The 26,688-nt window shown below is 41.6% G+C and overlaps 2 protein-coding genes across 5 annotated transcripts in view; one reads left to right on the top strand and one right to left on the bottom strand.

Moving 5' to 3' along the window:
• stab1 (stabilin 1) overlaps positions 1 to 26,688 on the bottom strand; it is a 108,592-nt gene that overhangs the window by 66,630 nt on the left and 15,274 nt on the right. For all 3 annotated transcript variants that reach the window (XM_078249222.1, XM_078249221.1, XM_078249220.1), the window contains exons 12-34: positions 25,344 to 25,466; positions 20,408 to 20,545; positions 19,820 to 19,891; positions 18,588 to 18,701; positions 18,067 to 18,120; positions 17,590 to 17,670; positions 17,320 to 17,478; positions 15,675 to 15,737; positions 14,859 to 14,951; positions 13,185 to 13,271; positions 12,981 to 13,092; positions 12,025 to 12,211; positions 10,871 to 10,964; positions 10,107 to 10,265; positions 8,648 to 8,743; positions 7,921 to 8,019; positions 7,605 to 7,652; positions 5,753 to 5,886; positions 5,206 to 5,317; positions 3,182 to 3,259; positions 2,422 to 2,523; positions 2,228 to 2,332; positions 1,658 to 1,792 (exon numbers count right to left, since the gene is read on the bottom strand). In XM_078249222.1, coding sequence (XP_078105348.1) covers positions 1,658 to 1,792; positions 2,228 to 2,332; positions 2,422 to 2,523; positions 3,182 to 3,259; positions 5,206 to 5,317; positions 5,753 to 5,886; positions 7,605 to 7,652; positions 7,921 to 8,019; positions 8,648 to 8,743; positions 10,107 to 10,265; positions 10,871 to 10,964; positions 12,025 to 12,211; positions 12,981 to 13,092; positions 13,185 to 13,271; positions 14,859 to 14,951; positions 15,675 to 15,737; positions 17,320 to 17,478; positions 17,590 to 17,670; positions 18,067 to 18,120; positions 18,588 to 18,701; positions 19,820 to 19,891; positions 20,408 to 20,545; positions 25,344 to 25,466 — 2,445 coding nt within the window. The remainder of the gene's footprint in view (positions 1 to 1,657; positions 1,793 to 2,227; positions 2,333 to 2,421; positions 2,524 to 3,181; positions 3,260 to 5,205; positions 5,318 to 5,752; positions 5,887 to 7,604; positions 7,653 to 7,920; positions 8,020 to 8,647; positions 8,744 to 10,106; positions 10,266 to 10,870; positions 10,965 to 12,024; positions 12,212 to 12,980; positions 13,093 to 13,184; positions 13,272 to 14,858; positions 14,952 to 15,674; positions 15,738 to 17,319; positions 17,479 to 17,589; positions 17,671 to 18,066; positions 18,121 to 18,587; positions 18,702 to 19,819; positions 19,892 to 20,407; positions 20,546 to 25,343; positions 25,467 to 26,688) is intronic.
• LOC144517234 (E3 ubiquitin-protein ligase TRIM35-like) lies at positions 21,669 to 24,800 on the top strand. 2 transcript variants are annotated; one of them, XM_078249224.1, is made up of 2 exons: positions 21,669 to 21,790; positions 21,944 to 24,800. In XM_078249224.1, exon 2 carries the CDS (start codon positions 21,961 to 21,963, stop codon positions 23,350 to 23,352), a length of 1,392 nt encoding a protein of 463 aa, XP_078105350.1. In that variant the 5' UTR covers positions 21,669 to 21,790; positions 21,944 to 21,960; the 3' UTR covers positions 23,353 to 24,800. The 2 variants fall into 2 exon arrangements, with proteins under 2 accessions (XP_078105350.1, XP_078105349.1); XM_078249223.1 differs by having other exon boundaries at positions 21,669 to 21,820.

Here is a 26,688-nt window from a genome sequence, read left to right as displayed (position 1 = left end):
TGTAATTTAATATAAAATATGGACCTTGTAAAAAGGGTAATACTAATTTACTTGTTTCTTGTATTCATTTTGCTGTTCTGCAGCTGAATCTCAAGACTCATGTACATTTGACCAGACATTCATTTGTCTACATGTTGAATGTGATGGATTATTTCTCTGCCTTTTAATTTTTATAGAAATGTATGGCTGCCTGGAAGGAAATCGATCAAAACCTGATGGGAATGCAAAAGCAGCAGTATGTTTCTTAAATAACAGACAAGTCTTCAATGTTCAGAGGCCTGTCCTACGAAGCAAGTTCAAAATATCCAGGATAGCTTTTTGTTATCTGGCTTCACTAACCGTGTCAACCGCAATCATGCTAAGTGGTCACACAATTGCCATGTTCACATAAAAGGGTCGGTTTTTGCAGCATATGACCAATCACAAACATGGACTAGTCTACTGGCATCGGAGCGAAGAGCAAACTATAATTTTAGACAACTAAGAAGAACACAAACTAGGCTAAAAGCAACACAGTTGCAGCTGCCAAATGCAGGAAGGACATCTGGCAAACATTTGCTGATTGTTTGAATGTGTAAGTTAATCAGAATAAGTGGGAAAGAGGACCACAACGGAAATAAGTTCTCCTTTCTTATAAAAATATTTCAATCAATATCTATTTGTTGCAGTGACCAGTCAAATATATATTTTTTGATTTGTCAAATAAACCAAATGGGCTTTAACTGCACCATCTAGGGTAAGTAGATCTGACTATAACTTCAAATGAATGTGTTGCTTAGATGTATTCTTATGGCGTGTATGACATTTTTAGCCTTAGTCTCTCAGCTTCAACCACAGCGGTGTGAAACAGACTTGGGAGCAAAAAAAAAAAGAAAAATATAAAACATAATTCAAAGCTGTTAAGTACTGTAGGCTTACTTTCATATATTATAAGTAAAACAAGTACATGGCTTTGGTGCTTCAATCAGTCTATGTTGTAGGATGATATCGGTATACAAAAGCACGCACAGCATACAGAAAAGTACCTGTAGCAAAGTAACGCAAGGCGTAATTGGTCATATTGGTCAGTAAGCGGCAGGGCCGCACGATATGAGGAAAAAATGCTATAACCTTTAATGTCAACGATATTACTTGTGATAAATAAACATATATTAAAATGTGGTCAGTTCTGCCTTTCTGCTGCTTTTAGCATTCTGCTAAAATACAACAAATTGCTTATTGACTTTTAAATTATTTACAACATTATTTTGTTGAACAAACTGAAAATTGAGATGAACACAAAAGGCAGCATTAAAAAAAAGAATATTTACATTTTAAAGTGTTGTTTCTTTACTGTACTCTCTTTCAATTTACTTGATGTGTTTACTGAGCAAGTTTATATCGCGATGACGATTAAAATGCAGCCCTAGGAGGTGATGCTTGTATATGCGTTGATCTGTTATCTTGAACATAACCTGCTCCGGAGCAGCATAAGTTACCATGGTGATGTACCCTGGTAAGAAGTGAACTACAGTCATAACCCTGAAAACCCAGGTTTACCCTTAAGTTACCTTAGCTAATCCCAAATCCTGCTTCGTATTACAGGCCTCTGGTGTGAGACCATTTCTGGAAGGTTGTCACATGCCTGTGAAGCTTGTGCTGGTCCAGATTTTGTTACCTGATTGTTGTCATTTAAGTGGAACTGGACTTGGTAGTCGCTGCCCAGCAGTGTGCTTTTCAGCATGCCATCAGACAGGTGGTCAGGGAAGAGCAGCTCATTGAGAATCACATGGTACTTGAACACATCAGAGTCCTGGACAAATACAGAGATACACAAACAGAGAGAGAAAGTGAGGTAAAGAATAATTCTGGTTTATTGATGATCACAGCCCACAGCTCTGATACAGTAAGTATTCTGTTGTTGCGCTGATTGGCAGCTGTTTCAACAGTGCAGTTGTTTGTGAAAAACAACTGCACAATCAGAGCTTTTTAGGCAGAATTAAGAAAGAGGACATCTTCATCATGTGCCAGATATTCAAATCTTCATTTGAAAACCTCAATGTTAGCTTCGAATGGAGAAAAGAAAAGCAGTACAGCCCTAACACATTTCTTCCTTCTGGTTTCTGATCATTTTCTTAATAAAGAAAAAAAAAAGGACATGTCATTTACAAAGCAGATGTTTTTTGTGTTACTTTGATCATAGTGGAGGGTTTGCAGGCCAGTACTGGCTCATATCACCTGGACCTACCAGTAGGGAGGAGTTAGTCCTGCTGAGGTGCTGCCGGATGGCATCATCTGTTGGCAGAAGGAGGGTGAACTCAAACACACCCAAATCCTCTGACAGATTGTACATCTGTGAAAAAACACACACATATTAAAACGTAATATATAAAGTAATAAGGTTGAGTTCAGACAGATAAACAGACAAGACAGTTGTCTTACCAGACCGTACTGTCTGAACAGAGTAAAGGTGGAAGAGGAGTTCAGGAAGGCCATCAGGGTGGGGGGCTCGGGGGGGAGGTCTGAGCGGGATGGAGCCAGAATCTGACCACACCCAAACCAACAAACAAACAAACAAACAAACAAACAGACAGACAGACAGGATTTCAGTTCATTCAATATTTTTGTAGAAACCAAAAGGACTCGCTGGAATCGTTTGATGATGTGGTACAGCAATTTGGAATCCATAGGTCCCAATTTTTCAGATATTTGGGGATTTTTGGATCCAGTACTTCAGCCCCGCAGGCACCAGAATGTTTAAATAAGGTTAGAAGTTGATGAACTATGGGAAAGGTCATGGTCCTGTGATAAGGTCCAGGAATTTTGGACCAGGATGCATGATAACCTTTGTCGGATTGCAGGGACCCAGGTTCCATTCGGCCCAAGGGTAAGGGAGGAGTGTGTGGAGGTAAAGAGTCCTTTGCTCCGTATGACTCTGTATTCTCCAGAGACTCTTGAACACAGAGCCACTTTTGAGTATTCCAACAAAGTTCCTGAACAATGTTACGAAATCCCTCTAAAAATGATACCAAATGACACTAAGTGGTGTTTCATTGGGCCTTTAAGGATAATGTTATCCGTCTGGTCAACAGAACAGTTTGCCATGACATTTTCTCTAGATGGTTATGGCACCTAGAGGATGAAGAAGAATAACCATTGTGTTGTTTGCTCTACTGAGCCTCCTGGTTGCTAAGACTCTTACCTGGTCTATGATGTGGATGTAGCCATTGATTGCAGGCAGGTTGTGGGTGAGGATGGAGGTGTTTCCAATTTGGATCACCTGAAAAAAAACGGCAACAGTCAAATATCTGTGTGTTTGCGTGTGTGTTTGTGTGGCTCTAGTCTCTAGTCTTTGTCACGTCCCAACATTTACATAGGCTACGCCACTGATCTGAGGTCAGCTATTGTTCTGAATCTAGGTCACGCAGATCTCTGATATTCCATTACTAAATTCACTTCTGGAGACGTTTTTATGCGAGAAGTCAACTATGTAAAGCTCAAATATGGGCCATTTTACCAAAATGTATGGCTAATTGCAAATTTGGTAAGACAGTGTCGGACTTCACATGCTCCACAATCTGCCGGGACAGGTGGCGGCTGTTGGCCGGGTTTGCTGCCTTCCCTGTCAGCCTCTCCCCCTTCACAGACCCGCTCAGCTGGAGGATCTCACACACGAGCTGCACTGTGTACTTTAGAAAGAAGAAAGTTTGGAAGTTTTTCAAGTATATTGAAAATGAAACACGGTCGTAAATGCAGTTTTTCATACTGTACAACGGAATAGCCTACTGGCCCAGAGAAAAGTGTTTAGAACGAGTATATCGGACGAGAGGGAGTTGTGGATCTAATGCAGCGCTGCAGAAGCACTGGCAGAGGACATGTTTGCAGGGGTTCACTCTCCGCTCCCCGCGCTTACTAGCTACGAGGTGAGTTGTGATTCTTTGGTGGAGGTTTTTTATGTCCTAAGGGTAACGTTACAACAACACTAGTTGTAATGAAAGTGTTGAAACTGCATTTTGTATCGGCTGTTTTAGCCGCCGCAGCTCGCGCCCAGGCATTTCTGGGCATGCTTGTGTGTGCGCGCAGCTTTGTGTGTGTGTGTATGTGTTGTGTGTGTGTGTAATATGATACCTGCTATATCGTCTCCAATGTTTGTGTATGTGGTTCCTCAACCCAGTCAGCGCGCAGCTCATCTAAATATTCATGAGCATACCATATTTGGAAGAAAAGCTGTCGTTCCAAATAGAGCCATTACACAGGGATGCATAAGGGCCAAAAGAAATAGCACTTGGGACATTTTCAGCCCAACCACTGTTACATACCCTATTAGGAGACCTTAAGGAACAGTGTGAAATACCCTATATAATCATCCTATCACCCCTTTAAAGTGATGCAAATGGCAGCTTAGTGACAGAAGGCTCAATTTACGACCTCAGGAGCTCACCATAACCTGATAGGTGCTAAAACGTCCACATTCCAAAGACATGAACTGTATCAATTAACACACACTGGAGATCCTAAAACCAAGAACAAAGGGATTGATTTTTGTATTTAGAATGTATGTTAATTAGTCAAATGCTTGATTAAAGGATACTAAAACATCAGGACCCTGTCTGCCCGAAACTCTACGGGGCAATGTGGGAAGGTGTGAGTGTTAACACAGCTACCCCACCTCTCTGCATACCTCAGAGAGGAAGAGAAGAAAGAAGTGCGTATGCTACAAAGAATACAGAGACAGAGGTTTTGAGGGTTATAAAATGTAACCATATAATTTCTCTTTGAGAAACTGCTCGAGTCTGAACTATGACAGTCTGTCCTATCCCAATGTTCTGACACTGCAAAAATTGGAAATGAAGATAATGGTTCTAGTCGACTCCATCATGTTCTCTAAGTCAGAGTTAAAGTTAAAGAATAAAACCTAAACTATCCATCAGACTGCAGTCCCAACATGGTTGTGAACCAAAAACTTCACCACGGTCACAGAGAGAGGGAAAACAGCTGAGCCGCGATGCGGCCTAAACAAATCTCTAACTCCCAAATGGACGTGCATGTACTCATGAATTGTTGCAGACAGTGTGCAGATGGCACAAAGAATGACGCGGACAGCCTTACAGTAATACACCTGTGGTAGTTGTACCTGCTCTTCAGAGGTGGAGAATTATTCACACACACAGAACTGATGTTGCAGGAGTCTTAAATCCACATAAATCACAATTACCCCATTCTTACCCCGCTGCTGTTGCTGATTTCCCAGGAGGTGGGGGGGTTCAGGGTGGGCAGCCTGCTCCCCACCAGTCTATCCAGATCTTCTACAGAGTAGATCCCCTGCAAGAAGTGGGCCCTGCAACCAGGAAGAGCAAAAAGGAAAGATTACGACTCATTTCACTAAACACAAACTCGCAACGTGCTCCTGGGAGACTGGAGATGTGGCTTCAAGCCAGAAGGGTCTGCGTTCCATCAAGTGACAGATGGGTCAAAACGTCCAGTGAATACTGGTTGCCCTACTTCCTGGTGGATCCAGTTCAAGCATGATTAGCATCAACATTGTCAGAGAAAACAGCAGGCTTCCTGAGCAGTAAATGACATCTATTTTTCCACATTGTCAACAAATCTCTTTAAAAGACCAAAACCAACACAAACTCAAAGTACTGCGATGTTCTAGCGTGCAAGTGTGATGTGTGTGTGTGTGTGTATGTGTGTGTGTGTGTGTGTGTGTGTGTGTGTGTGTGTGTGTGTGTGTGTGTCACATGTCTGATCAGTGTGTGAGGTGACTGACCGCAGAAAGTGAGGCAGGTGGTGCCGGCTGGTCCAGAATAAATCCTGAGCTGAACTCATGTTCCTCATAGCTTCTCTGGACGGAACCAACACTGTGAGGTTCCCACTCAGGTCCTCAGAGTGGTAGCTGTACTTCTGACAACACACAAAAACAACTTATGTCATCTTTAGTGTTGAGCAGGGCCAGTTTTAGCCTCCTACATTAGGATGGGCTGGTAGAAATTGGAGCAGTTTGAGCCTGTTAAATAAAAAATTAAAAATAACGTGGGTGAGTTTCAGTTCAATGGACAATGACAGTGACTTTATCCTGACAGAATATTCAGCCCAGGCCCCTCTAGATATGCCGGCTAGTAATTAACAACCCAACAGAAATACAGGGTGATTTCTGGGTCGTTTCAGGTGTGAGACACTCATCAAAGGACTAAAATACTAGGACCTCGTGGTTCATTAAGCCAATTGAAAGCTGGATGTTGCATAAAACTGAAATACCGTATTCCAGGACATCGGGGAATAATAAATGACACCTCTGGATAAGGAAAGGATGTTCTCCCCTTTTTCTCCCCCCTCTATTCACACGCTCACACTCAGGCATACAATTGATACTAGACACAGGACACACAGATGACAATCAGCTAATTTTCTGCAAAGAGAGGAGAAGAGAGAGAGAGAGAGAGAGAGAGAGAGAGAGAGAGAGAGAGAGAGAGAGAGAGAGATTGAATAGTGGTCACCAGTACATATTTTCTGGGTTTTGTTTTGGTAGTTGTGGCGTTTGGTGTATCTTCATTATCTACTTTTACCTGGCTGTCATTTCACAAATGTGTCCATGCTTTGCTAGCAGTACACTACAATGCATCATTTATTTATACTTAGCCTCGCCGCACCCCCCCCCTGTTAGAACTCTAGGCCTCCCCTAGGGGGCGTGCCTCCCAGTTTGGGAACCACCAATCTACAGGATGATACTACGCAATGTTGAGTTATGATTAAATGTGAGGTATCATAGTGTTGGGAAAGTTTTGTCACGTTTACGCATAAGGTATAAAATGTAATACTCCTTAATAAATAAGTTAGTCTCAGGAGATCATATGAGAAGCCGTCATTGGAAACTGTCAAAAAATACCTGGCAGGTGATCGGATGAACCATCTGTCTATTGCGTAAGCCATTGTTGTTTTGAACGAACTGTTGCGGCTGTCACACACACCTAAACTATGCCCCTAGCTGACAGTAAGGCCACACCGGACGCTAATTGGTTCATTCTGCTGCTGTTCAGACACAAATGCATTACTTTAAGCCTGACAAGATATATTTTCATGTGATACGTATCATCTTGCGTAATTTTGTAATATTGCGAGAATCCAGCTGCCCTGTAAGGTAACAAGTCTTCCCAAGAATTAGAGAAGAAGCAGCTGACCAACCAGGTTGCGTTTCCTCCTCCAGACCTGCCTCCAGCAGAGTGGGCCCATTATAATCAACTGATATGCTGCAACATTGACCATGGAAGCCGCGCTGCTCATCTCTATTACATAGGGAGTGAACACAGAGCGATGGACAGGTCTTCTTTAGAGCTCTGTCTATTTGTGCCTGAACAACACAAGAAAAGGGGGTGGGCAGTGGCCAAAATTGGAGGCGGGATTTGGGTCGGCTGAGCCCAACCCTGCCCCTAGCCACCGTTGGCCTTGGTGTTATTTGTTTAAACCAGCCATATTGCCGTTTCAGAACTACTACGTTTAAACTGAGTTTAAATGTACTGTAGTTTAGTTTGAACGTAGTGTGGTAGTTTCACTAGAACTACAAGTAAAGTGAAAACAGGATGCATCATACAGGTTGTTCTTTTTTGATTGTAGTTCTTACACACCTGAATCAGTCGGTAGAAACTGTACAGCTTTGGGTTCATGTCCAGCTCCTACAAACATATATGCACACACAGTTATTATGGTAACAGCTTCTCATTTGTCACTTTCACCTGATAAAATGCTGCAGGTCATATAAAATGAAGCTTGTGTAAAATCTGATGTGCCAAAGTCAGGAAACAGCTGATTTCAATGTGTCAGCTACATATTTAATCCACATTTTATATCTGCTGCTGCTATGTAGATATGAGTAATGGATCAGACTTGGCCAAAAAAACTTGATTGGGTTATCCCTGCAAAATTCTGGTCCTGAAAACTTACCTCCAGTAACGATGCGTAGCAGATGGTTCCGTCTCCAGCGTAGCCGTCAGGACAGGTACAGGTGTGAGCTCCACCCTCCACAGAGCGCTCACACTTTGCCTGACAGAGTGTGCAGCAGATAGGGATCATGGGACATGAATATAACCTACTTAGACAGCACTAATTACACAACAATTACCAATTCTCTGTTCTCATATTTTTATAAATTAGTTGTCACTAGTAACACAAATAAACATGTTTGCACATCAAAGTCTTCAGATGAAGAAACATCTCAACTTTAATCTACACAAGTCTGAAAATGACTTTTAAAAAAACTTAAAAGCAACATGTATTCTCCAGAAACAATGTCCTAGTTACTCCACAGACATAACAGTAATTGTAAGAGTTGATAACTATTATCAACCAAGAAAATGTCTATCTCTACACAGATGTAGACAGGCCATTGTTTCAGCTGTAACTTTTGGTGCTTTGATCATTTGAACATTTATCACCAATAAGGTGGAGGCAAAAGTCTCAGCAGCAGAGATCATACATTGTATGTTTATGAATGTTTGTACTCAGAGATAAGCATTTGAAATAAAAATGTAAAAATTGAAGCTTATTTGAAAGTTTTTCTTCTTTTTCTTTGTGTATATGTGTGTGTGTGTGTGTGTGTGTGTGTGTGTGTGTGTGTGTGTGTGTGTGTGTGTGTGTGTGTGTGTGTGTGTGTGTGTGTGTGTGTGTTTACCAGGTCATGGCAGCCTCCGTTCTTCTTGAGGCAGGGGTTAATGAGGTCACACATGATACCGTCCCCCATGTAACCTGTCTTACAAACACACTCACTCTGCAGCCACACAGACAAGTCAGACACACACATAAATGAACGCTCAGGAAGCTGATTAGTAACTAGTTACAATACAAGATGATGACAATAAAAAGAGAATAGGCTTGCACTGAGGATAGCGTAGTGACACAAATCTCCCTGAGTTGATGTGGATGGTTACATTTGTTAAAATATAAGTGTGAGACAGAAGAGTTCAAACATCAAGATTTACTTGGTTTACGTGGTTCCTAGAGTCTCCAAAAGCACAAGAGAACCAGAGCCTTCAGCTACAATGATCCTCTCCTGTGGTACCAGCTCCCAGTTTCGGTTCAAGAGGCAGACACCGTCTCCACATTTAAAGGTGCAGTAGATAAGACTTATAAAACTAACTTTGTCATATTTGCTGAAACTGACCCTATGTTCGAGTAGAACTACATGAAGCAGGTCATTTAAAAAAAAATCCGGCTCCTCTGGCACCACCTACAGCCTGTAGTGCGATTTGTAAAAATCCACCGCTCCCTGTTCAGATGCACCAATCAGGGCCAGGGGGAGAGTCTAACTGCATGTCCATCACTGCTCATGCATTCATTCTCCCTTGTGGGGGGAGGGGCTTAGGAGACAGTTTTGGGCTTTAGCAGAAAGGGGGGAGGGACTGAGAAGTTGTCGATGTTCAAATTGTTTGGCTAAGTCCTGGATCTTCACAATCCTACCTACAGCACCTTTAAGAATAAGCTTAAAACTCCCCTCTTTGATGAAGCTTACAGCTGGGGCTGGCTCAGGTTTGCCTTGGACCAGCCCTTAGTTATTCTGTTATAGGCTTTGACTGCCGAGGGACTTCCTATGACACACTGAGCTCCTCTTTCCTCCTCTCTCTCTCCATCTGGGATCATGTTACATAAATGCATGTTACTAACGTAGCTTCTTCCCCGGAGTCCTCATGCTTTCCTGCCTTTCCTTGGATTGTGGTGGCACCTGGATCGTGGCTGCAGCTGCTGCTGTGGTCCTGCTCAACGCCCTGATATGCCCTGCACTGCTACTACTATTATTATTAGTCAAAGTTCAATTATCTTTACTATTAGTATAATTGCCACTATTCATCATGTCATTTTATTATACCCACTGCTATAATTATATAGTTAGATATTGTCTCTCTCTCTCTCTCTCTCTCTCTCTCTCTCTCTCTCTCTCTCTCTCTCTCTCTCTCTCTCTCTCTCCTGAGATAACTTCTGTTATGATTTTACACAAAACATAAAATTTAATTGAACACTGACAGTATCAGTTGACCTTTAGTAAGACAATTACTTTTTTTAGTACATTACTAGCTGTTTAGTTGAATGAATATTAACTAATGCTTAATGTCCATCATTAATTGTTAGTGACTGACCTGTCCAGGTCCGATGTGGTTACAGTCGGCGTTGGCGCTGCAGCCTCCTCGACTCTCCAGCTGACAGTTGTTGATCTCAACACACACTCTCCCGTCACCTGTCCAACCCTCAACACACACACATGACGCGTTACCTGGACCCACATACGCACACTCTGCCTGTAGAGAGGAAGAGAGAGAGAGAGACAGGTAGTCTTCAGTTTTATAATGTCCTACTGTAAGTTGTAAATATGTAAATATTAAATGGTTTACAACAACCCACCACAGAAACTAGCAGTTTATTAATATTATATATTTGATATCGGGTGATGAATTCATCCAGGCATTACTTTGTTCTTGTTCAATTGTATTTGTATGTTCTGTGTGTCCTAAATACAAAAAATGTATCTAAAAAAAAAAATAATAAAACACCCAAACTATACACCGCCTATCCAGTTACCAGATACCCAATTTATTCTTCTAAAAAAAAAGATCAGGTTGTTAATATATATATATAATCTGTGTGCTTAGAACTTTTTTCCCTTTTTTCTGTGGTTATCGAAAGAGGTATCGTGTATCGTATTTTTTCATACTAGCATTGTATCGAAGTTTAAAATTCTGGTATCGTGACAACCTAATTATTATACATCTATAGGTTTCATCTGATTGGGTTGTAAAAACGAGAGATGCAAGTTTGTTAATGAAGTGCATACTTGAAAAATGTTCTGTGTTTTCTGTTATATTACTGTGCTCCTATATTTCTTTCTCTAAGCAGTGAGTCTTACGTTGGTGTCGCAGTCTCCTCTGTTGTTTTTCAGGCAGGGGTTGATGGGAGAACAGGAGTGACCATCACCCTCATATCCATCCCTACACAAACACCTGGTGGAGCACACACAAACATAGATTTTTGATGAACAAACTCAGCAGCTGTTGAACTAACAGGAGAGTGGCTGGTGATGATCACCTGTGAACCCCTGCTGCAGGAACCACTGAAGAATGGCCTCCCTGATTACACATCAGAGAGGAAGAAGCTGCAGTGGTCCAGGTGGGAGATCGTCTTGATGCTGTACAGAAGGAATCTACAAAAGCTACCTCTGCCATGTTTGGTAAGAACGACAGGGTCACACCCAGCTTTCTCGTTGTCCAAACTGACATCACCACAGTGTTCTCATGGTGACGGACAGGTCTCTCTGCGAGCATCTTTTCCCATGAAAAGACTTTAAGTGGTGCCTTGACCTGCACTCTGAGAAATCTGCCTGGCAGGAAGTGAAGCCTACACCTTAGATGCTTTAAGACAACAAGCAGTTTATTGTTTATGTCTGTTAAGGCCCTGACATACCAAGCAGACAGCCAAGAACTAGTGGCAACGAAGGCCGACTGTGGCGTCGCCTCACGTCACCCTATGTCGCCCAACGTCGACCTACGTCGCCCTATGTCGCCCCGCGTCGCGCTTTAAGCTAAATGCCAACATGCTCACAATAATGCTGGTATGTTGATATTTAGTATGTAACCATGCTAAATGTGCCAACTGGCACAAAACACAAAGCACAGCTGAGGTTGACCAAAGGACTGAATAAACAGATATTTTGTCCAGTTCAAAAATGTGAACCACATGGTGGTGCTAGGGGAAGCTCTGGAAACCATGAATGTCTGTACAAAATGCCATGGCAATTCATCCTATAGCTGTTGAGATATTTCAGTCTGGACCAAAAATGTACAGATAAAAACTAAAGACCAAAATGTGTTGACTAAAACTAACATTAATACAATTACTAAAATGTGACTCAAACTAATAACACACTTTTTTATTAAAAGAACAATAGATCAAAACTAGAGACCATCTTGTCATGGGATTACACCAGCCACGACGCCAAATCGGTAAAAGGTAAATCAGGAGATAAAATGAACACTGGCAGTTGTAGTAATAGTAGTATCTTACATAGTTTGCAGTCCTGTCTGTGTACAGTATGCGTGGATGTGACAGTGTTCATGCAGTCCGTCAGAGTTGCAGGGTGTGGCCGTCTTGTCACAGTTTTCTCCGGAGTATCCCTCCATGCAGGATCCTCTCCGACACACACCACCGCTGCCTGGACGGTTATCACACACACCATGCATGCAGCGACACTCTGAAGAACCACAAACACACACTGTGTGATCATTTCAGGTTAGTCAGTGTGTATTAGTGGAATAATGTCACACCATGCAAAACACAGCATCTCCATCATTAGGTCAACATTTTAGTTTGTCCAATACTTTGGTTATTAACCATGTAACCGAAAACTAATGGCATTCCCATCAGCCTCAGCTGTACAGTACTTTGTGTTTAGTGCTTATTGGCAAATGTTAGCATGCTAACAAGCTACAGTAAGATGGTGAACATGCTAACATGCCTATAAGCTATATGCATATATCATTGTGAGCATTTAGCTCAGAGCACTGCTGTGCCTAAGTACAGATACAACAAGTCATTAGCATGGCTCTAGACTTTTAGTCCGTGCCCAAAATCACTCCCTATTTACTAGTGCACTATATTTACTGTCCCCTATTTTATTTGAGTGTCCACATTCTGAGTTTGTAAATGTATCCACTGCAGTATATAATGCCCTCAAATATACGGTATACAATGGAACAAATAAAGTAGTGTCCATGGCATGGACAATGCCATGGACACTAATTTGACAATTACCGTTGTGAGACTCTACAGCTGTCAGTGACAAGACACTAAACAATAATGATTAACAGGTGTCTGAAATCTCAATCTGCCACTCCCTATAGAGTTAACTACTGAGTGTCTATTATATAAGAAGTAGCGAATGAAGAGAAAGAGAGAGTGATTTCGGACAAATGTGAACGTTAAAGTGTTAAGTTGCTCTCCAAATGCGGCGGAGCGGTAACCTTCATCACAGTTGGCTCCATGCTTGGATGGATCCGCGCAGATGTGACAAGCGACACCCCTGAGGCCTGGCTGACAGCTGCACGAGCCGTTGCCGTGGATACCGTCAAAACACTGCATGTAGTAAACAAAATAAAATTGAAAAAAATAAAAATAAAACATCAGCTGACAAATGCTCTAGTGAGAGTTGTTTGTTTTTCGCTCACCGTTCCTTTGTCGTAGCAGGGATGCTGGAATCCTCCAATACAGGGTTTACAGTCCGGACCATAGAAACCTTTACAACACTGTGCTACCTGTTAAACAAACAAACACACACACACACACACATACACACACACACTTTAAAGATTAGGACTATTTCACCATTTGACTGCTGGGATCTACACAGTAAAACCATCGACTCTGTGTCAGTAGGGTCTTTTAGAAATTGGTGTGTTGTTCTTTTTCTAACTTTCTGGTTGTGGTCACACCATGCTCTCCCTCTAGTTGTTGTGAGCAAAGACAAAAACAATGGACTGAAAAAACATGTTAAAGTTCGGTAGAGAGTGATAAAAATCTTTGGTTTCATTATTACGAGTGACCCTATTCACATACAAGTAATCATGTTGTTCTTTCTTTTGTAATACAAAAATATTGATTATAGCCAAATTGTCATCTAATCTTTTTTTCATCTATCATGTCCTCTAGATTTCAGTGAGATTCTAGTGACATTTCTGATTTGTGCAAAGGGGATTGGTAGGTGGTCACTAAAGGATTCATTTTGTATTTCTCTGTTTCTATGTAACTAACGTATTGGCCCGAATATAAACTGTGTTTTCTTTCCTGGAAATACGTATAAAAAAGTAGGGGCGGTCTTATATTCGGGGTCTAGACTTATACATGTCAACAGATGGTGCCAAATAGCAAGCCTCCAGGCATCGAGGATGACGTTCTGTGGAAGGAGACTGTGGAACCAGAGCATGGGAGTAACCATAGTCAGAGTGAACTGAGGCACAGGCCCCATACTTCAGTTCCAACGAGAGAGTAGTAACCAAGCTCGACCCACACACAATAGACAATCTGTTTAGGTCTGAACCTGACCCGAGCCCGACACAGTTAATGTAAACTGAAGCACTGAGTTTGAGTTATGCTGTCTAGAGCGCGGCTCAGGACGCATTCACCTGTTCCTGTCCATATGTCTGTCTGGGACAATGCTGAAGCTGTGCAACGGCTGGCAGAAATCAACAGACACTATATTTTCACTAAAAATAACTTGAACATGGTTGTGTTTTTCAAAATTCTGAACTAAATTTTTCTCCATTTTAACACCAATCTAAGGGAACAAGAAGAGAGTGAAAAACAAAAATGTCCAGCTCCACCGGGTTCTACCATTTGTGAAAGTGTCAGTAAATGTCAAAACCAGTGATCTCTGAAACTCTGTTAGAGTCTCTGCCTGTTCTACAGCAAGAGGAAGGAACACAGTGATGTGAAGGCACCATTAGTATAACCTGGAATTCCAGATCCAAATCCGAAAGATTAAGGGTCTGGCATTGAGTGATGAAAATGGCCCAAATCGAGGGGCGGCACCGATCACTCATTTGAAAATCGCACTGCACGCAATTGGATAACACTACAACCAATCACAACAATACACAGGGTGACGTATCCAGAGCCCCAAACGCTTAGCTACCAGCGGAGCTAACTGGTAGATTAAACTGTCGTTATCTGTTTAGCTCGCCTCTGGCCCGCCTATATCAGATACACCGATGTGATTGGTGCAGCTCAGCTACAAGGGCATAGTTAATGAGCATCATTACTCAATGCCAGAGTGACTCGCTGAGCAAATTCAAATTGTGCTCTTGCGAGAAATCTAGATGAATGAAGCTAAAAATAAAACTCACCTTTCTAGTGGCGTTGCAGAATTTGGCGCAGCCTGTACTGAGTGTCGGCCTGAGGGGGGACGTGACGTATTCACAGCCGATCTGATGACTGTCCTGGAGAGCAAACACACAGATTTGTTAGCTTTCTGTTCTCGTCCATATCACCCACCAGGTGTCATTGGTTAAAAAAGTATTGTGGTAAAATCTGTGCAGAAAATGCTGAACTGAAGGCATGATTTAGCTGAACTTTTAAAGCAAGGCTTCTGGAATATGGATCTGGCAATCAGAACAAAAGCAGGGAATTATAATTCTTTCAAAAGAAGAATGTAATACAGTATTCAATTTTCAGAAAATAATCTAAATTCCCATATTCTGTACTGTTGCACAATTCCTTTTTGATTGCTAGAGCTGTCAGTGTATAAGTTATACTCTGTTCTGATTGGCTGGCTGTCACTCTGAGAGGACAGTATTTTATTTTTCTGACACAAATTATAATTTGTGCTTTCATTCAGTGGAGATAAATAATAAAATACATCACCATAACACTTTCTAACCCTCAAACCTTTTATTCTGAAGGTCAAAGGTCACATCACAAGTGTTATTGTTCACATGAACACAATTTTACTGAAAGCTCATCCATATGTTTTTTTACCTTACAGTTCATTCATCTCTGCTCATGGATTGTCAAACTGACTTGCGATGTATCCGTTTGCACAGACTTCATCATTCATTCAGACACATCAATATTTGATTGTCTACAGCATGACCCCTCTGGGGGCTCTGTAGAAAAGAACAGAATAGAATAGAAATGTTGCAGTGATAATGATATGTTTGTACCATTTCAGTGGTGCCATCAGGACATTCGGTCTCATAGAGGTAACTGCAGTGAACACATGGACTCTGAAAACACACAAAAAGAAATGAAAACGTTAGCTTTAAGCTTCTATCGGCCTGTTTAATCTCTCTGTGTGATTGATTGTAAATCTGGTGATGCGGATTAAAGTCTAATTTGTCTATGACAACTATTGCTTTCACTGCTGACATGTTAAAGTGGTCAGTTAGACGTACCTGGTAGATGGATTAGAGTTACAATCCTTGACAGATGTGCACACTTTTTAAAAGCCCATTTTTATTTGGTTTATAATATGGGTTTTTTTGTCCATCCAACACATGAATTGTATGAAATACTTTTCTGTTATGTCTGAAATGATTGCAAGCTGCGTCTAGACAACAGTCAACACTTCAGTAACAGTGTGACATACTTAATTGGTTAGACTATGGTGCTGGTAAAGGAGTTCAGTCCCTCAAAGCCTCCCGTTATGTTGTGTGGCTGAGCAAGAAGCAAAATAAACAGTGTTTGTTCCTAAGAAGTGCCTCTAGTATTCTGTTTATTAGTACAAGTTTAGGCGGACCCAAAATGCAGCGTTACATCATGAAAAGTTATATCCACCAATTTGTTTTTGAATGACGTCACATTAAAGTCCCAGTGTGTAATGTGTTTAGTTGTTCATTATCAAAATCTGTGTTGCCTGTTCACAAACTTGTCCTTTTTCATGAATATTTACCACCACCATCAATTCCAAGTATTCCTATTGGCTTGAAATTTTACATTTGCATGAACTGGGGGTAGACGCTCCATATTCATGCGCCATCTTAAAATACGTTATCCGGTAAGGGACATAAAGGACATACTGCTCAGCAGTTGAAAACGCCAAAATGGTGAAAAAATTATCACAAGCACCCTAAAACCATTTTAACCTGTCCAATCAAATAAAATGTAGCTGAACTAGGCAAAAAAAAAGCCTAATCTGACAACAGTGTGTGTAAAATAAAATAAATAAAAAATTAAAACGTTAGCCACTGTGAGCTAGTTAGCTACTGTTAGACAAATTTTAGTCTCTCATTGCCAGACCTTCCTCCACAGCGCGGCGGAGGAGGGTCTGGCTAGTCCACACAGCATTCTGAGATGGGAGGAAAATATGCTCTGGTTTATCGCCATTTCTTCAAACCAGTCACAATCGTCTTGGGAGGCACTAAGTGCCGGGTGGAGCAACGCTGCCGCTGCAAAATAGCCTCAGGAAGGAACTTGTTTTGGTGGAAAAAGAGTACGTTCAAAAGTTGTTTTAGTCGTGTGAGAGAAAACTCAGATTGGACAGATAGTCTAGCTAGCTGTCTGGATTTACCCTGCAGAGATCTGAGGAGCAGTTAACCATAGTCCTCAGAAATCCTCATAAAATGCCAACACAAAGAAAGCGGAAGGTAACAGACATCAGGCCCAAAATTAGGGACATTTTGCGGATTTTCCGGTGGCACCTGAACAATCCCAGAAATTAAACGTCGTCGATAAAGACTAGACAAATCTTATAATTAATTGGCCTGTTAACTCTGCAGCTCTCACTGAGTTTGATTCAGAGTCTGTGTGTGTTACTGTTTGTTTGTTGTTGTCAGAGTTTGATTTGACTCTCTGCCTCCCGTTGCTCACCACGGTGATCTTGCTCTCGATGACATCACAGCGATGAGGCAGGATGGGGAGAATGGATGGCGGGTACAGAAGCCCCTCAATCATATGGATGATCCCGTTGGACGCCATAATGTTGGTGCTCGCCAGACGGACGCCCTTTTCGCCCAGTAGGATCTCACCCTGGAGAGGGAAGGGGGGGGAACCTAGTGTTAATGGCAACTGCTAATGTTTCAGTAAATTAGTCAGGAAACAAGTCACATTATGAGTGAAGAACCAATCAGAGACACTTACATCATTGGACACAGTGATGGTGACAATCTGATTGGCCAACGTCTGAATCTGAGGGAGAGTAGCCAACTCGTCGACTGTCAGCTACAGACACAAAATAATCATCAACAAAAACGTTCATGTTGGACAGAAAAAACAATATTCTTAGTGCCTCAACAGCAGAGGAACTAAAAATGTAAAGTTTGTCCTGATGGTGGCATTAAAGGAAAGGTCATGGGGGCATTAAATCTAAAGGGTTTATGCTCTGAAGAGCAGGAATGTGATCAGGAAATAGGACAATTTGCCTACAAAAGAATAATACGTGTAGATGTGGCCTGTTAGATTATGACATATCTTGCTCTGGACCAACGGGTTGGACAGAAAAGCATTTCTTTCTACGCCTTCTTTGCAAGCAGAGTAAAAAAGACAAAAAGGATGAAAGAAGTTGGAAGGGAAAACTGATGGATGGATAAATTGATGGAGGGAGCGTGTGTGTCTTACCACAGCCCGGAAGAAAACATGGTGTCTGATGAGTTCCTGAAGTTTATGTTTGGCCTTGTAAAAAAGAGCAGAATATCATTAAAAAATCCTGATAATCCTCACATAAGCATAATGATAGCAAAAGAAATGCTAACAATTGGTAGCTGGGGTGGCTGCTGACATTATGTTCGGAAATTACTAAGCCTTATTTTTTTTTTAAATAAACGAGATATTGGTGAGCCATTTCTTGAGATTGATATCTTCAATAGGAACCAATGGTTTTGGGGTTGAGAGGCACAGACAGTGTCAGGAAGTTAAAGAGTTAACGGTTTTCATCTTCTTTATCATTTAAAGGTCCCATGACATGGTGCTCTTTGGATGCTTTTATATAGGCCTTAGTGGTCCCCTAATACTGTATCTGAAGTCTCTTTTATATAGACCTTAGTGGTCCCCTAATACTGTATCTGAAGTCTCTCTTATATAGACCTTAGTGGTCCCAAATACACAAAACAAATTAAACGATAAGTACTATTTACACCTACGTCATGAAGCATGTACAAGATGCTGCCGTCTCTGGATTTGTCCACAGCCTGGTTGGTGGGGACGAACACAGTCATTGGCCCTGGACCATGCAAGGGGGGTGGTGACCCACAGTTCTACAAACACACACACACACACACACACACACACACACACACACACACTCTGATCAGAGCCGACTGTTATGTAACAATTCCTATTAAGTAGCCTACTGGTTCCAACTTGTCTGGCAGTTGACTGTTTGCTAAGCACCGCCTCCCCTTAGTTACTACATACAGTGCTTATACAGTGCATTTTATAATGTTGCAGTCTTAAATCATCATTTATATTAATTACATTTTGTGCAAATTTGTGCAAAAAAACCCTGAAACATCACATTGACATACGATTTCAGACCCTTAACTCAGTATTTAGTTGAAGCACATTTGGCAGCCATTACAACAAAGATTACAATTTTAACATAAAGCTGCAACATAACAAAATGTAAAAAAAAGTGAAGGGGTCTGAATATTTTATAAAATGCACTATATCTATGCAATTTAAAATGATAACAGTGGCAGATTTACCCTTGAAATTTATTTATTTTATTTTTGAAACAATGAGTCCTTGATTTCAGATAGAAGTAAACAAAAAAGCAGTTATCAGTTGTAGCTAGCTAATTAAGCAATGTCACAGTAGCTCCATGAGTTGGTTGAAAACACTGTCTGTGTTGCTACTAAACATGTCGGTTAGGGCCCTAAGCCTGAGTGTTTAATGTTTCCAGATGACTCCTTTGAAACAAGGATCTTGTAAAACTTATGTTCATACATGATATCATTAAAAAAAAATGAAAATAAGGTATGGCATAAGATATTATTGTCATTAAAAATAACACTATATTACTACTGTCAGGCATGTTAACGTTAGCAGATGAACTAATTCCTTACACTTTTGCACTTACGCTATTATGTTTCTGTTTTGTTTTTTTTAAAAAGACATGAACCTCAAAACTCTTTAAATGCTGCCTATCTCCGTTCCTACACCATGCAGTCTGCTTCAACATGTGAAGGAGTTGAAAGACTGACGGACCTGCTGTGACTAGTTGTGGTTGCTAAGCTATGATTGGACAATCACTGTTCAGGAGAGAAGAATCAGGACTGCTTCATCTTACTGATCAATAACATTCAACTGATTTCTTCTCATGTGGGGATAAAACCAAACATCTGCATGTTATTGGCCAGAACAAAATACTCACATCAACCAGAGACAGGAAGCGGTTGTATTTTTCATCCTTAGTCAGAATCTCTCCGATAGTCTTATCAGCAAACTGGACACAAGAAGAAGATAATCAAATGACTGACATTTACTTTCATAGGCTGCTATGTAGACTGCATTGTTTTAATAACCCTAATGCAGTTAGCAGGGAATCATCTGGTATACATTTAACTGGACATAAAAAGGTTTTCCGCCGCATTGGGTCATTTCTTTTAAAGATGATGTGAATATTAAAACTTAAATGTGTTATACCAGTAGCAAACTCCTTGAAGGTATGTTGTGTGTGTCAAGGTCGAGAGAGAGAGAGAGAGAGAGAGAGAGAGAGAGACACATGCTGTAAATGTAGCAGTGCAGTGTGTGTACAGTTTAGGCTATTTCTCGTTGAATAAATGCTACAGTACAACTTCTCCAGACCCAAGCAGAGTTCCAGTGTCTTGCTTGCCACCTGCTGATTAAAGTGAAGGGTGTTAGCCCCCAAGTTAGCGACAACTCTAGCTCAGTTAAGGCAAAACAAAAAATTGTGTTAACCTCAGTGTGGAGTTTTTGGTAAAGTGACCCTTTAACTCACCTGCTCATCACGAAGAGGCCTGTCAGAAAGTGTGTTTGTGATTGGCCGGTCAATGATGTGGATGATCCCATTGGCTGCTGGGAGGTCTTCCTGGATGACGGTGTACAGTCTGCTGGGGTTGTCCATCAGGATGAACCTCTACATCAATCAGACAGAGATAAGCAGTGTGTTTATGTGTACTTAAGTGACATGGTTATTGAGACTTTCTGCGATTTCTTAAACATTGGAAAATAAGAATCCAGGTTTAGGCTGTTGCCAGATGAGCTTAACACCTTTAATGTTTGCTTTGATCTCGCCAACAGAGTCAGCTGCCAAGTCTGCCCCACCTTTGAAGGACCGTCGCGGCCCACTGTACCAACAGAATACAGAGCAGCTTCTTTCCTCAGCTGTAAGACTGCTCAACTCATCCTTCGTACTCCATCATGATAAATCGTTTTTTCACTTTGCAGGTGTATAGCTGAGTACCCAAGGACGTGCACAGTGTTAAATTTGGTCCAGGTGCATATGTGACATGTTCAATATTAATAAACTTGGAATAAACCGTAAGGACCGCTCTGTGCAGCAGCAAGGGTGGGGCTTCAGGGTTCTGCAGACTGACTGCCGCCAGAGACTCTGTTTTACCAAAAGACAAATATTGCTACAAACAAATCGAGAAAAAACATCTTTTAGTGTAAACGCTTCATGATTTTGTGTGTCATCCTCACAGGAAGCGCCAAGATTTTCACTGACTAAAGCTGGGTCCTGTGTTGTATTGTGTTTTGTGCATTGTTGTTGTTTTTGTGGTGGAGGTGGTGAAATCAGTTTTGTGATTGTGTACTGTCATTTATAGAGTGTTGTGTTTGGTGTGGACCCCAGGAAGAATAGCTGCTGCTTTCGGCTAAAGCTAATGGGGATCCTAATAAATGAAATAAATAAAATGAAATAAACAATGTAACTTTCTTAATGAACGCTTTTGTTCCCCAAAAACAGAGACGCACCATCAGAAGAAGCAAACCAGGAAAATGCTTGGGGCCCCCCAGAAAAAGGGGCCCCTGATGGCCACACATATTGGCACGTTTTGCAAGGAGTACTATAAACCCCTTTAAACCATAAACCCTATACTATACTAAACTATACAGTGCACCACCTGCTGCCCATAAACCCCCCTGAATGGGCCCCCTTTTAGCTGCTAGAAGGGGGCCCACTTAGGGGGTTTCTAGCTGTTTGGCAGTCAGGAGAAAAGGCTTGACAAAGCTCCACCCCCTCGCTGACTCAACACAGACAATCAGGAAACAGCTTATCATTTTGTGTTCCTGAGAGGAGACGCACACTGAGACAGACAGGCAGACAATAATATTCATCTTAGCATCAAAAGTATCACGTCCACTGAGAGGACAGCTGCAGGTGGGAACACTGGGAACACTGGAATTACTGGTATAGTGAAAACTTGAACTTCAACCTGCTACTAATTTCATATAATCACCTGGGCGAGGCACAACTCAAAGTGAAAGTAAATTTCTAGACTGACTGACGTTCCGTTCTGCTTGCTGTTTTCAGCTTCACTCAGAGACAAAATGTCTTCCAGATCAGAGGAGGATCTTTCCTGTCCTGTCTGCTATGACATCTTCAAAAACCCTGTTGTTCTGTCATGTAGCCACAGCTTCTGTAAAGATTGTCTGCAGAAATGGTGGAGGGGGAAACAAATACGTGAGTGTCCATGCTGTAAGAGAAGATCCTCAAAGAGTGATCCGCCTCGTAATCTTGCATTAAAGAACCTGTGTGATACCTTCCTTTTGAAGAAAGAAAGAAAGAGAGGTTCAGCAGGGTCTGAGACTCTCTGCAGTCTGCACTCTGAGAAACTCAAACTCTTCTGTCTGGACCATCAGCAACCTGTGTGTGTCATCTGCAGAGATTCAAAAACTCACCATAACCACAGATTCAGACCCATTGATGAAGCTGCACAGGATCACAAAGAGGAGCTCCAGAAATCCCTGAAGCCCTTACAGGAGAAACTGAAGCTCTTTAAAGAAGTTAAAGGAAACTGTGATCAAACAGCAAAACACATTAAGGTCCAGGCCGGACACACAGAGAAGCAGATTAGGGAGCAGTTTAAGAAGCTTCGCCGGTTTCTAGAAGAGGAAGAGGAGGCCAGGATCTGTGCTCTGAGGGAGGAAGAGGAGCAGAAGAGTCAGAGGATGAAGGAGAAGATTGAGGCTCTGAGCAGAGAGATAGCAGCTCTTTCAGACACAGTCAGAGCCACAGAGGAGAGGCTGAGAGCTGAAGACGTCTCTTTCCTGCAGAACTACAAGGCTGCAGTGGAAAGAGTCCAGCAGCGGCCCCTGCTGGATGATCCACAGCTGATCTCAGGAGCTCTGATAGACGTGGTCAAACATCTGGGCAACCTGAGCTTCAACATCTGGAACAAGATGGAGGAGAGGGTCTCCTACACTCCTGTGATTCTGGATCCTAACACTGCTGACCCAGAACTTGTCGTGTCTGAAGATCTGACCAGTGTGAGATCTGGAGAGCCACAAGGGCTTCCAAAAAACCCGGAGAGGATCAAATTCTCCTGCTCCGTCCTGGGCTCGGAAGGCTTTAACTCAGGGACTCACAGCTGGAGCGTGGAGGTTGGAGACAACAAGGACTGGGAGCTGGGAATGTTGGGCGAGTACATCCAGATAAACGGACGCCTTCAGTCTGGATTGTGGAGAATGTTGTTCTCGAACGGTAAATTCACAGCGTTCTGCACGTCAGATCCAGAGGAAGATCTGCCAGTGAAGAAGCCGCTCCGGAGGATCAGAGTTCATCTCGACTTTGACAATGGAAAGCTGTCTTTCTTTAATCTTGATACTAACACACACATACACACCTTCACACACACTTTTACTGGCACCCTGTTTCCGTACATTTACACTGAGAATCCCCTTCCACTGAAGATTTTATCAGCGAAGGAGAATCACAGTTAGAGATTAATAAGATAGGGTGACCAATATGACAATATGTACCGTGAGACGAAGTCTATCAACTGTCACAGATTTTTTTTGACCATTTACCAAGGTGTCTTTTATTAATATCTCTGGTTGTATTAGGCCACTGGTTATACTGCTGCATATTAGGGCAGTGTTGGATTTAAAGGATTATTGGATCAATGTGATGAAGCTCAATCATTTTAGTTTCATAAGTTGTGTGCTTGTTTGTCAAGGCACATATTATTAAGATTATACAAATACTAGGATGGCAGGATATACAGTATTGGGAATGGTGTGCTATGACTTTTGGTAGCAATGTGGCAATTCATTTTTTGCAAAAATCACAAAGAAATTAACTCGTGTTGCATTAGAGATTTCCCAAAATCAAATAGTGTATACTGTGATTAGGGATTTTATACCTAACCCACACCCCCAGGTTATATTTACATATGATGATTATAAGCAATTATTGGCATTATCGGCAATTATTGGCATTATCGCAGCATTGTTGGATTATGAGTGAATGCAGAGCTTCATTCTGTCTGTATTCTGTGTGTCTGTGTCAAGTTAAGGTTTTGCGTCAGTATGAGACACAAAGGGCAAATGGTGGTTGGAAAATTAGAACGCTGTTTTTGGCTGGGGGTTACACATCCACATGGGGCCCAAAGGCTTTTTGTTGACGGCCAGAAGCGTCCCGACCATGGTCCCGGCTCTCCGAAATAAGAAGAAAAGATCCAGGCAGAGGGCAGGGTCTCTGCAGCTACAGACACCACCACACACTTCTAGTGGGTCATTACATATGTAGTCTCGCATTGCCAGACCTCAGGAAGGAACTTGTTTTGGTGGAACATGTGCACGTAAGGAGGCGAGCTCTGGAATAAAAATGGCTGTCGAGTGTGTGATGAGAATTTTACTCGAGATCAATATCATTTCATTGACGGTTCTAGCTTGGAGGATGTTTCCCGAATCCACCAGAGTTTAAGCTGGCAACACAAAGAAAGCGGAAGGTGAGGGACATCCGGTGGAATATAGACTATTACATATGATATAGACTATTACATATGTGATGATTGAGAGGGATTACTTTTGTATTAGTCGATACATTTTTTTTGAGGAAAGCACTGTATATTATACCGTTAAATAAATAATGCAAATGGAAAATTTGTATGGGAATGGAAATGTTCTATTCATATATACTCTTTAAATCATTAAAACATGTTTTTCAAACAAAATCTTTTTTATGTTTTCCAAAATAAGACAACAGTGAATGCATGTTTAATTTTAGAACTTAAAATACTGTCTAACACTTGCGAAATGATGGGGTTAGTGGTTTTGTGCTATACAAATACAATTGACTTGACTTCAACAAAATTAGGAATTTGACCAAATTTTTCTTTGGATTATCCTGATTATGGGACCAATAAAATTAAGTTAAAAAATAACCATTGTCATTGATTGTGTGTTGTGTCCTTGTGATCATCTTCAACTATCTAGGCAGTTTCAACATGTATACTGTACCTCATGATGACTTTTTCATCATCAGGATCTACAGTTTGGCTGCGCTGACTGCTAAACATTCATACTACGGTTTTAACTTTTTAAGACGCAAGTCAAAGACATGAAGCGTTTGCAGTCACATCAGTACATTAAAACTAAACAATGTCCTCTGAACTCCAAATCATTGTAAATCTTTACATTATATATGTTTTTACATTATGTCCAGGGGCGGACTGGGACAAAAATTTGGCCCTGGCAAATCCGTCCCTTACCGGCCCAATTTCAGATGGTGACATTATTCACTTTATAATTGCAAAAAACAGATTCACATGAGATTATAGCAGCATGAGGCGCACTTACAGGCTAGTGTGAAATTCCAGTGTTGCCACATGTTTTTCCAGCAGCCCAAATCGGCCCAAGAGTTCATCGGCCCTTCTGCCATTTGCCTATGTTTATGTCATTAACTTATCTAGTTCAAAGAGTTGTGTTACCTTGTTGTCTTTGCTCCTCAACGTGGCTCCTCCATACAGGTTGAAGTCACGTCCCTCCAAATCCTTGTAGAGGTGCTGACCCAGGATCAGGTGGTTTTTACACACCAGCTCCTCATTTACGCCCTGTAGGGACAGTGTAGGTGAGTAGATCAATACACTGGAATCTATTTATTGTTCATTTTCTACCTTGTAGATGCTGCACTCTCTCTTTTCCAAAATATATAAAGCGCAAATGTTTTAAAGGCTCAAAACTGGAAGATTAAACAAAGCTGCAAACTGTGAATGAAGGGAATCCAACAGAAGTCCAACTGATGCAACAACAAAATACATTTCACTTGGCATGTCACTCACAGTGAAAAGAGACATAAAAGGCAGGGCTCGACATTAAGGCTACATTTTTTGTAGGGCAAGTGGAAGAGAAATGTAGTTGCCCCACTGGACAAGTTAAAACTCAAACAAAATAAAATGCCATGTTATTTGAAACAAATCATTTTTTTCCCCTACAAACCCAGGCAGCGGACGGACCGCTAGCTAGCTGTTCAGCTCATTCTCTGGAAGCGATCCAGCATAAATGCATGGCGGAACCAGCAAGCCAACCAGCCGGTGTTAGTTGGCTAACGTTAGCTTGCTAACCCCGCCTTAATGTTACCTCCTCGCCACATCGTTCACAGAAAACGAGCCGAATAAAGCTGTCACTCGTGGCGATAGCAGTGTGCATTTCAACGGTTTGTTCGAATTCTGCATTAGCAAAACACACAACAAAATTACAAAATGATAAATCTTTACCCGGACAAGTGACTTTTGTGCATGGACAAGTGAAACGTAAATGTACTTGTCCAAAGGACAAGTGCCTCAAAAAGTTAATGTCGAGCCCTGAAAGGCCCAAATTATTCTGAGATACATCTGAGATTTAATCTAGGCTCAAAGGGTGTTTTGGGTCTTTTAACTTTGTGCCTTGCCCAGAATTAATCAGGCACCCCAGATCACTCCATAGCCATGTGGAGGCTCTCTCAGCAGCCTCTGGTGTGGTCCTGTGGTCAGTAGCTTTGTCTGATTTTGTATATGGTCTCGCTTTCCTTTGAGTCACTGCATGAATTCATTTTTTTGCATCAGTTAGCTTTGTTTTTCATTTAAATTTTCTTTGTGTGTGTGTGCGTGCGCGTGTGCGTGTGTGTCGCTTTTTCATTATGTTTTATAATTCCAGAGGCCTAGGTACAAATCTAGCTACATTTTTGGGTTGACATTATAGTACGTTCAGCTGCAAATAAAGGATAAGCAGCTTGATTTCAATCATTTTCAAAGGAAACCTGCTGCACAGCGAGGCATCAGAGGTGCAAAGCAGCTC

Source organism: Sander vitreus, chromosome 4 (genome assembly GCF_031162955.1).
Source record: "Sander vitreus isolate 19-12246 chromosome 4, sanVit1, whole genome shotgun sequence".
In the NCBI taxonomy this organism is placed as follows: Eukaryota; Metazoa; Chordata; class Actinopteri; order Perciformes; family Percidae; genus Sander; species Sander vitreus.
Note: the sequence above shows the minus strand (reverse complement) of the source record. Positions and strands in the feature narration are given on the sequence as shown.